Source organism: Triturus cristatus, chromosome 4_2 (assembly GCF_964204655.1).
Source record: "Triturus cristatus chromosome 4_2, aTriCri1.1, whole genome shotgun sequence".
Taxonomy (NCBI): Eukaryota; Metazoa; Chordata; class Amphibia; order Caudata; family Salamandridae; genus Triturus; species Triturus cristatus.
In genome coordinates this window covers 134,612,600-134,622,885 of record NC_140586.1, presented here as the reverse complement: position 1 = coordinate 134,622,885, position 10,286 = coordinate 134,612,600, and the positions used below count along the sequence as shown (strand labels likewise).

At 45.3% G+C, this 10,286-nt stretch overlaps 1 protein-coding gene across 3 annotated transcripts; it reads left to right on the top strand.

Moving 5' to 3' along the window:
- Positions 1 to 605: 605 nt before the first annotated feature.
- LOC146833167 (phospholipid hydroperoxide glutathione peroxidase-like) lies at positions 606 to 9,045 on the top strand. Of its 3 annotated transcripts, none has more exons than XM_085600050.1 (5): positions 606 to 697; positions 4,675 to 4,769; positions 4,997 to 5,062; positions 5,598 to 5,682; positions 6,222 to 9,045. In XM_085600050.1, exons 1-5 carry the CDS (start codon positions 639 to 641, stop codon positions 6,337 to 6,339), a joined length of 423 nt encoding a protein of 140 aa, XP_085456176.1. In that variant the 5' UTR covers positions 606 to 638; the 3' UTR covers positions 6,340 to 9,045. The 3 variants fall into 3 exon arrangements, with proteins under 3 accessions (XP_085456176.1, XP_085456175.1, XP_085456177.1); XM_085600049.1 differs by having other exon boundaries at positions 4,997 to 5,095; XM_085600051.1 differs by lacking the exon at positions 4,997 to 5,062.
- The last annotated feature ends 1,241 nt before the right edge of the window (positions 9,046 to 10,286 follow it).

Sequence of the window (10,286 nt, the reverse complement as noted above, 5' to 3'; positions counted from 1 at the left end):
TTCCCCCGTGTGAACAAAACAGGTGCTTTAGCTCTTTCAACGAATGTGGACCATGATATTTATTTGGATTTCACAGTGCTTGGTCCCCTTTATTTTTATAGCGATTATTCCCAGCAAGGCAGTGGTTGCAACGAGCAGAAACAGTCTCTCTGCTATGAGGGCCTAATATACTGTACTACTGTTCATGACCTGCTAACAACATGTTTGTCTCCAGTATAATAAATAACTGGTGAGACACTATGAATATACTTCTCCTCCCTTTGATGCTATACCTTATAGAAACAAGCATTTGCAATGCAATAGGTCTCGCATTTACGCGAGTTTAAGCTATTGGCATTGTAAATGACAATGCGTTTTATTTATGTTTCAAAAACCAAAACATAAATAAAAGGCATTGTCATTTAGAATGCCAATAGGTAAAACTCGCATAAATGCGAGACCTGTTGCATTGCAATTTTTTTTTTATTAGAAGCGTTTGAAAAACTGTCAGTCAGTCACCCCGCATCCTGGCTGTGATTGGTCCCTACCTGCAGATGGGGGCGGGGCTCTGTGGACACCTGTATTCTGAGGCTCCCATGATCAGGAATGATTTGCTGCTACACAGCGCGTGCGCCGCTTCAATCCGCGGAGCCACGAACATGGTGAGGAGCTCAAGGCCTGCGCGAGTCTTCGAGCGCTACCTGGGAACAGACGAGAGGTAAGTGCGAGGAAAGGGTGATAGAGTGCATGGAGCATGGCAAGTCCGGTTCTAGTGGGGGCCTGGCTGACGTCTTAGAGAGGTACCTGGGAACAGACAAGAGGCGAGTGCGAGGGAAGGGTGAGAGTGCATGCAACAAGGCAGGCTCGGTTCTAGCGGAGGGACGAGTTAGCCAGGCCCACCCAAACGTGACCCTTCCCACCCAAACACGAGCCTTGGTCCTCGCAGTGAGGACGTGAAGACCAATAGAAAACGGGCACTGTAATTTAAAACTTTCCTCCGAACGTTGTTTTTCTTCCTATTCTGAGAGTGCAAAATTGGGCCTTGGCTCTTTCTCACAGCCATCCCCAATCACCCAACTTCTTTTAGAAAGATAGGTTGTCGTGCAGGTAAAATAGGGACATGGCGTAGAGGACTGTTGCCTACCGTTCTGCTGCGTGGGTATTTCCTTTTCTGTTCAGCGATATAGAAAAAAAGTTTGTTTATTCTGATTCACCTTTCCTGACCCCCGCAGCTGCTTATCACATCAGGCTGTGGCATAAAGTTTGGCTAATGGAGTAGGTAGGAGAATGTGTTACCATTTGTTTTTCTTTTTAAAATCTGCCCAGGCCCAGCAAGGCACATAATTGGTGTATGCTTCATTTAATTTAATTTTATCGTTAACATGGCCATGGATGCAAGACACCAATTAAAATGTCAAGATAACTGGTGATTAGTGATCCACCTGGAGAGCAATCCTTTGCCTGTTGATAGTTTGGAAATGCAGACACCCTGTATTTTATGTGCATAGCTCAGTGAGTTACTGCCTTTGTCACAGAGATTCTTGTGTTCCTTGCAGTTCAGAAGTTACAATCCTAACATAGGACAGTGGCCTATGAACTGTCATCAAAGAGCTGCATACAAGCATGAATGGTATAGTTAGAACTTCACGTTTTTGTGTTACTATATAGTTAGAACTTCCCCAGTCTTTCATTATTTTAATGTTGCTAAAAAGAATTTGGGCCGATATACATTTTTATTATCAAAGCCAACACCCAACCACTGGGGTATGCTTTAAATCCCGAGTTTGTGCTTCCCCAGCCCAAACCCTCTTAAAATATACTGTCCACCAGTATGGATGACATGTGATTCTACACCTTGTAATCCTCATTGACATTCCGTATAGACTGATTTACATACTTGTTTGATTAATTGTCTCTGTATAATATGTGCGTGAGGTAAAGTACTGTGACACCCTACACTGATATGAGTAGCGCTATACAACAAATTAATGCATATGCGAGAGTGGCTACGGAGAGATGAAGGGCACTGTTGGAGGGTGGTAATAATGGTATTGTGGAGAAAGAGTCATTGGTGGGGTGCCAAAAAAAGACTTTAGCACTAGCGCTAAAGCCGGCCTTGTCATGGCCTTTCTGTTTTATTTAGTTAGTAGTCAGGTTATTAGGGCAACTGTGGAACATATTTTAAAGTGCGTGCTAATAATATATGCTCCTATATTCAAAGTTTTAAGTTTGAAGATGATTTTACTTATGTTTTTTACAGGAATAATAAAGTGTAGTTGGATGGTGGCTGATAAGGGATTGGGGCCCAAGGTCAGCTGTCAGATAAGGTGCACAGAAAAGGGATGGTAGAAAAGTGGATAATCGGCCCTGGTCTGTTGTAATTTGAGGGTTTGCACTTGGGTGCAGACATCGCTTTTACTTTCAAATAACTGTCCACATGCTCTGCATACACACAGAATCGATCCATTGTATCATGGTGACAGTTTGCAAGTAGATATGAAGCAATTTAGGGCTTGTAGGCTACCACAAGAAGCAACAAATTGGGCTGGCAGTGGCCCACCCAAATGAAAATTCCTGGAGCCGGGCCTGCAACCAGGCCCACACAGGCTGCGATCACAGGCGTTTCAAATACTCTATTTGAGGAAGCGCCGCACTTGGAAATGAATGGAGAACAAAGTCTCCTGGCGGGTCAGTGGGCTATTGAAGATGGGAGCTTGGGTGATTTTGTGGCGTTGAAAACCCTCCACATAAATGAGCCTTCCCCAGGGAGTCTTAAGTCTGCCACGCAGCAGGCGGCCCTGCAGGGTCGTGGCTTATAAAATGAAAGCCTCCTCCAAGCTTCTCACCAGCCTCTAGTTGGGTCCCTCGCCTTCCGCCCGACTTTCCGGGAGGCCATCACAGCTCACCGGCCACAGCAGAGCTGAGGCTCACCTCCAGCTAGGGAGACTGCACGGCCATCTCTGTAACCGATTGCCTCCGCTCATGCCGAATGTGTTGGTCACTGCAGACAACCCCCCCCCCTCGAAACTGGCACCCCGGCTGGGGGCAGGTGATGTGGCCGTTGGCTCATCATCACCTTTGTTCCCTTAGAGCAGCTATGTGCTTTTTCCCAACCCCTACCAAGCCGTGGCCCTGAGGCTATAGTTGGCTGGGGAGAGTGTAAGAGAAGGGGCCTCGCTAAGGGCCTTCTGTTGGCACCTCTCCACTACAGTATCTTTCAGGTCTTGATGGCTTTGAGTGTGTTGGGGGGATATGTTTGCATAGGCCACGATGTGAAGCACCTTTCAGACCGAGGAAAATTGAGAGGCTGTAATTTTAGGGTCAGAGCTGGCGAATTGGGAACTATGCAAAGGGGTTTGAGACCTACCTCAGCTCAACAGGGCAAATTACTTAATTGCACAAGGACTAAAATAAAAATGAATTTGATCTTCCATAATCAAATGCAAACTAAAAACATTTATAAGGCACCACACTGTCACCCCTAGGGGCATCTGGGTGCTGTTTCTCCGAAGAGCCAGGTTGCTCTCAAGCGCTGGTGGAGGCTATAGTTGGCTGGGGGGAGTAAGGGAGTAAGGGAAGGGGCTTCGCTTCAGGGCCTTTTGTTGGCACCTTCACTGAAGTATTTTTCAGGTCTTGGTTTGGTGAGGAGGGGGGGGGGGGGGTTATGTTACTGGTGCTCATATAATGGCTGCTCTTTGGCCTGAACACATCTCGGGAAGGGAGTTGGGGCTGATAAAGGTATCATAAAGAGTATGTCGGGGAGCCCGGGATTAACCTTTTTATGCACACAGCATTATGGCTGACATCCAGGTATGAATTCCGACCATTCCAATGAATTGTGTTGTGGGTCAATAATCCTCAATCATGTCTGCTGTGACAACCATCCCTTCAGAGGAAAGGAGAAAAGGAAAGATGTCCACTTCAAAAAAAGAAAAACCCCAATATAAAACTTCAAACGCTCCAACCGAAAATCACATTCGCTGTCTGGAAAAGAACTCCAAAAAGGGGAAATTGAAACCAGAAACTTTGTCATCTGCTAAGCAGCCAGATGGGCTGTATGAGGAGATAATGCTCTGCAAGACTTCTGCCTGTGACCAGGACTTGGGGCAAAGTCCTGCTAGTCTCCCTGCTGGCTGAGGGGACATCACCCAGGACACCAAGCTCACAAAGGAGGGTGGGACAGGGATTTGCCTGACAACTACTAGAAACTCTACCTCAAGGGGGATTGTGTTTTTGCTTCTGAATGTCATTTACCTTTGCATGTGAAGAGTTAAAAATAAAATACTTTTTTTTTTTTTAATATAAAAGCAAGTATTGGACTGGGCATTGGTTTATTGTAAGTACTGTTTGCACTTTGAGTTATGAGCCGTGTTCATTGATCTGTATCTACATCTGCCCAGAGAACCCTCATCATCGAGGGGTGGTAGCTGGGCGAATGGTGCTTTCCTTCACTGAGACGATGGTAACTGGGAAAACACTGCTGTGTATCGCTGAGGGTTGGTAACTGGAGTACTCTGCTGTGCTTAATTGAGTGGTGGTAAATGTGCGTATGGTATATTGGTCTCTTCGTGAGGTGATTTTGCATACCCGTTACTTGCTCTGCTTAAATGACCTCAGGGCTTTTGATTCTCTGCCCTCTTCATGAGGCGACCGTCCATACATCTGACTTGCTTCTCACTTTCCTCTCTTCTACAGTGTGCCCAAGTGGATGACTGGATGGCAGCCAAGTCCATTTACGAGTTCTCATCCAGACACATTGATAAAAACAAGGTGTCCCCGGAAAAATACAGGTGAGTTAGACTTGTACCTCTTCCACTCTTGGGAATTGCATCTTGCGTCTACCTGAAATTGCCAGACTAATGCTGATTGCTCCGAACTCGCTTGTCTCATCAGCCACCGTATGTTCCACCGTATGTTTCACAGAGTGCTCAGAAGAGACTTGAAGTTGGAGACATGCACTAATGAAATGTTTAAATTAAGGCTTTCTCTGCCCATTTTCTTTTGCACTTCATTCTAGTGGGCTTGTCTGCATCATTGCCAACTTACCCTCCAAACTCGAATCCACTGCTGTTCTTCATTGAGGGTGACGGAGTACACTATTTTACTTTATTGTGGGGTTGGTATCTGCAATTACGCTGCTTTGCGTCACAGGGTGGTAATCAGGAGTATGCTGCTATGCTTATTTAAAGGTTGGTGATTGGGTGCATGAGGGGTGGTAAAATATTACACTGTTGTGCTTCATTGAGTGGTAATAATGGACTTGGTTGTTTTGCTTCATTGAGGGGTGGTAACTGGGAATACGCTGCTGTGTTTTACTAAAGGGCGTCAACTGGAGTAGGCCGCAGTGCTTCATTGAGTGGTGGTAACTGTGTGTATGGTACACTGGTCTCTTCATGAGGCGATCTTGCATACCTGTGACTTGCTCTGCTTAAATTACTTCAGTGTTTTGGTACACTGGTCTCCTCATGAGGTGATCTTGCATGCCTCTGACTTGCTCTATGTAACTGACTTCTCAGTGCTTTTTATACACTGGTCTCTTCATAAGCTGATCTTGCATACATCTGACTTTTTCTGTGTAATTCACTTATCACTTTCCTCTCTTCTACAATATTCCCAAGTGGATGACTTGAGGGCAGCCAAGTCCATTTACGAGTTCTCATCCAGACACATTGATAAAAACAAGATGTTCCTGGAAAAATACAGGTGAGTTGAACTTGTACCTCTTCCACTCTTGGGATTTGCATCTTGCGTCTATCTGAAGTTGCCAGACTAATGCTGATGGTTCAGGGCTCGCTTGTCTCAGCAACCACCATATGTTTCTTAGAGTGCTTACAAGAGACTTTAAGTTGGAGCCATGCAATGAATAAATGGGTAAAGAAAGGTTTTCTCTAACCATTTTCTTTACCGCTTCATTCTAGTGGGCTTGTTTGCATCATTGCCAACTTATCCTCTAAATGAGGAAAACCCTGTAAACTACACTCCGCTTGTTTAACTTTACGCAACTTATGCTGAGAAGGGTTCACGGCTCCTAGGTTTCCCTTCCAACCAGTTTGTTAAACAGGCCTGTATTTGACAGGGGTGAGGGGTGGTCTTTGAGGAGCGTATGGGAGTTCAGCTCATAGTTGATGCTTTAATTAGCTTAAGTAGGGCATTATACAGCGATGAGGGCGCCAGAGGCAGGTAGTGCTGCAACTACCACATAGCAGCTTCTATGCACATTGACTGATGCTTTTGTCCCTCAGGAACCTGAGAATCAGGTGCAGATTCAAGCCTTTGCTGGGTGCAGTCCATCCCATATTTAGCAAACTGTATGTCAAAGGCGACGGAGCCCACCCTCTCTGGAAGTGGATGAAGAAGTAGGCCAAAGACTGTGGAACCTTTGGCGAGTGAGTATGTGCAGACTATGTCTATCTGCTGGTGCTCAGCATGACTTGTTTTATGCATTCCTTACAGCAGAGGTTTTCCGGGGAGTCCTAAATGCCCCTAGCCAAGAGGAGGATCTACTATGCCCAAGATTGCTGGGTTTCTAATGAAAAACCTGTCTCAGTGTGCCACTCTTATAGACCATTTGCAACCTTTTTCTTCATTTGTGTTGTTGGGGTGAGAGTCAAATTACCCTCGCACTCCCTGCTCTGTGGGCGATCTTGCATACCACTGAATTGCGCTGCGTAATTGACTTCTAGGTGCTTTGGTATACTGGTCTCTTCACTGAGATGTGATAACAGGGAATACGCTGCTGTGATTCATTGACAATTTGTATCTGCGAATTCACTACTATGCTATATTGTGCTTCACTGCGGTGTGGTAGAAGAATATGCTGCTATGCTGAATTGAGCGTTCGTGACTGGGAATACACTGCTGTGCTTTATTGACAGTTCCTAACTGCACATTTGCCACTGTGCTACATTGAGGAGTAGTAACTGGGAGTACACTGTTTTGTTTCACTGAGGTGTGGTAACTGAATACACTGCTGTGCTCTATTAGGTGTTTGTAACCGGGAATACGCTGCTGTTGCTCGTTGATGATTGGTAACTGTGAATACACCACTGTGCTACATTGAGGAATAGTAACTTGGAGTAGACTGCTTTGCTTTACTGAGGTAAAATGCAGCTGTGCTGTATTGAGCGTTGGTAACAGGAAATATGCTGCTCTGCTTCATTGACTGTTTTTAACTGCGATTTCGCTACTGTGCTATTTTGAGGGGTGGTAACTGGGACTATGCTGCTGTATATCATTGAAGAGTGGTACGAACTATAAGTGGGGTAACCGGGAGTATGCTGCTGTCCTTCACTGAAGTGTGGTAACAGAATATGCTGCTGTGCTTTATTCATGATTTTTAACTGTGAATTCTCTACTGTGCCATATTGAGGGGTGGTCATTGGAAGTTCACTGCTTTGCTCCAGTGAGGTGTGATAGCAGAATATGCTGCTGTGCTTCATTGACAGTTTGTTACTGCAAATTCGCTGCTGTGATACATTGTGGGGGTGGTAACAGGGAGTACTGTGCTGTATTTCACTGTGGTTTGGTAACAGAATATGCTGCTCTGCTTTATTGAGCGTTCGTAACAGGGAATGCTGCTGTGCTTCATTGACAATTTGTAACTGCAAATTTGCAACTGTGCTATAGTGAGGGGTGGTAACTGGGACTACACTGCTGTATTTCATCGAAGAGTGGTGCGGACTATGTGTGGGGGTAACATGGAGTACGCTGCTGTCCTTCACTGAGGTGTGGTAACGGAATACGCTGCTGTGCGTTATTGAGCATTGATAACAGGGAATACGCTGCTGGGCTTCAATGACGATTTGTATCTGCAAATTCACTACTCTGCTATATTATGCCTCACTGCGGTGTGGTAGCAGAATACGCTGCTGTGCTGAATTTAGCAATCGTGACTGGGAATATGCTGCTGTGCTTCATTGATGATTGGTAACTGCAAAGTCATCACTGTGCTACATTGAGGAGTAGTGAATGGGGAGTGCACTGCTTTGCTTCACTGAGTGTGTTAACAGAATACGCTGCTGTGCTGTATTGAGCCTTGGTAACCAGGAATACGCTGTTATGCTTCATTGACAATTTGCAACTGCAAATTCCCTACTGTGCTGTATTGAGGGGTGGTAACTGGGAGTCTGCTGCTCTGCTTCATTGAGGTGTGGTAAGAGAAAACGCTGCTGTGCTTTTTTTGAGCGCTGGTAACAGGGAATACTCTGCTGTGCTTCATTATGATTGGTAACTACACAAATGCTACTGTGCCAAACTGAGGGATAATAACAGAGTACTCTGCCTTGTTTCACTGAGGTGTGGGAACAGCATACCCTGGTGTGCTTTATTGAGCATTGGTAACGGGGAATACACTGCTGTGCTTCATTGACAGTTTGTAACAGCAAATTCGCTACTGTGCTATATTGAGAGGTGGTAACTGGGACTACGCTGCTGTACTTCATTGAAGAGAGGTACAGACTTTGGCCTGAACACATCTCGGGAAGGGAGTTGGGGCTGATAAAGGTATCATAAAGAGTATGTCGGGGAGCCCGGGATTAACCTTTTTATGCACACAGCATTATGGCTGACATCCAGGTATGAATTCCGACCATTCCAATGAATTGTGTTGTGGGTCAATAATCCTCAATCATGTCTGCTGTGACAACCATCCCTTCAGAGGAAAGGAGAAAAGGAAAGATGTCCACTTCAAAAAAAGAAAAACCCCAATATAAAACTTCAAACGCTCCAACCGAAAATCACATTCGCTGTCTGGAAAAGAACTCCAAAAAGGGGAAATTGAAACCAGAAACTTTGTCATCTGCTAAGCAGCCAGATGGGCTGTATGAGGAGATAATGCTCTGCAAGACTTCTGCCTGTGACCAGGACTTGGGGCAAAGTCCTGCTAGTCTCCCTGCTGGCTGAGGGGACATCACCCAGGACACCAAGCTCACAAAGGAGGGTGGGACAGGGATTTGCCTGACAACTACTAGAAACTCTACCTCAAGGGGGATTGTGTTTTTGCTTCTGAATGTCATTTACCTTTGCATGTGAAGAGTTAAAAATAAAATACTTTTTTTTTTTTTAATATAAAAGCAAGTATTGGACTGGGCATTGGTTTATTGTAAGTACTGTTTGCACTTTGAGTTATGAGCCGTGTTCATTGATCTGTATCTACATCTGCCCAGAGAACCCTCATCATCGAGGGGTGGTAGCTGGGCGAATGGTGCTTTCCTTCACTGAGACGATGGTAACTGGGAAAACACTGCTGTGTATCGCTGAGGGTTGGTAACTGGAGTACTCTGCTGTGCTTAATTGAGTGGTGGTAAATGTGCGTATGGTATATTGGTCTCTTCGTGAGGTGATTTTGCATACCCGTTACTTGCTCTGCTTAAATGACCTCAGGGCTTTTGATTCTCTGCCCTCTTCATGAGGCGACCGTCCATACATCTGACTTGCTTCTCACTTTCCTCTCTTCTACAGTGTGCCCAAGTGGATGACTGGATGGCAGCCAAGTCCATTTACGAGTTCTCATCCAGACACATTGATAAAAACAAGGTGTCCCCGGAAAAATACAGGTGAGTTAGACTTGTACCTCTTCCACTCTTGGGAATTGCATCTTGCGTCTACCTGAAATTGCCAGACTAATGCTGATTGCTCCGAACTCGCTTGTCTCATCAGCCACCGTATGTTCCACCGTATGTTTCACAGAGTGCTCAGAAGAGACTTGAAGTTGGAGACATGCACTAATGAAATGTTTAAATTAAGGCTTTCTCTGCCCATTTTCTTTTGCACTTCATTCTAGTGGGCTTGTCTGCATCATTGCCAACTTACCCTCCAAACTCGAATCCACTGCTGTTCTTCATTGAGGGTGACGGAGTACACTATTTTACTTTATTGTGGGGTTGGTATCTGCAATTACGCTGCTTTGCGTCACAGGGTGGTAATCAGGAGTATGCTGCTATGCTTATTTAAAGGTTGGTGATTGGGTGCATGAGGGGTGGTAAAATATTACACTGTTGTGCTTCATTGAGTGGTAATAATGGACTTGGTTGTTTTGCTTCATTGAGGGGTGGTAACTGGGAATACGCTGCTGTGTTTTACTAAAGGGCGTCAACTGGAGTAGGCCGCAGTGCTTCATTGAGTGGTGGTAACTGTGTGTATGGTACACTGGTCTCTTCATGAGGCGATCTTGCATACCTGTGACTTGCTCTGCTTAAATTACTTCAGTGTTTTGGTACACTGGTCTCCTCATGAGGTGATCTTGCATGCCTCTGACTTGCTCTATGTAACTGACTTCTCAGTGCTTTTTATACACTGGTCTCTTCATA

Excerpts from the sequence above, each read along its gene's own strand:
- LOC146833167 (XM_085600049.1), top strand. The coding sequence starts at position 639 with ATGGTGAGGAGCTCAAGGCCTGCGCGAGTCTTCGAGCGCTACCTGGGA. Across the intron at positions 698-4,674 it reads TACCTGGGAACAGACGAGAG|TGTGCCCAAGTGGATGACTG; the intron begins GTAAGTGCGAGG and ends TCTCTTCTACAG. Across the intron at positions 4,770-4,996 it reads GTGTCCCCGGAAAAATACAG|TGGGCTTGTCTGCATCATTG; the intron begins GTGAGTTAGACT and ends ACTTCATTCTAG.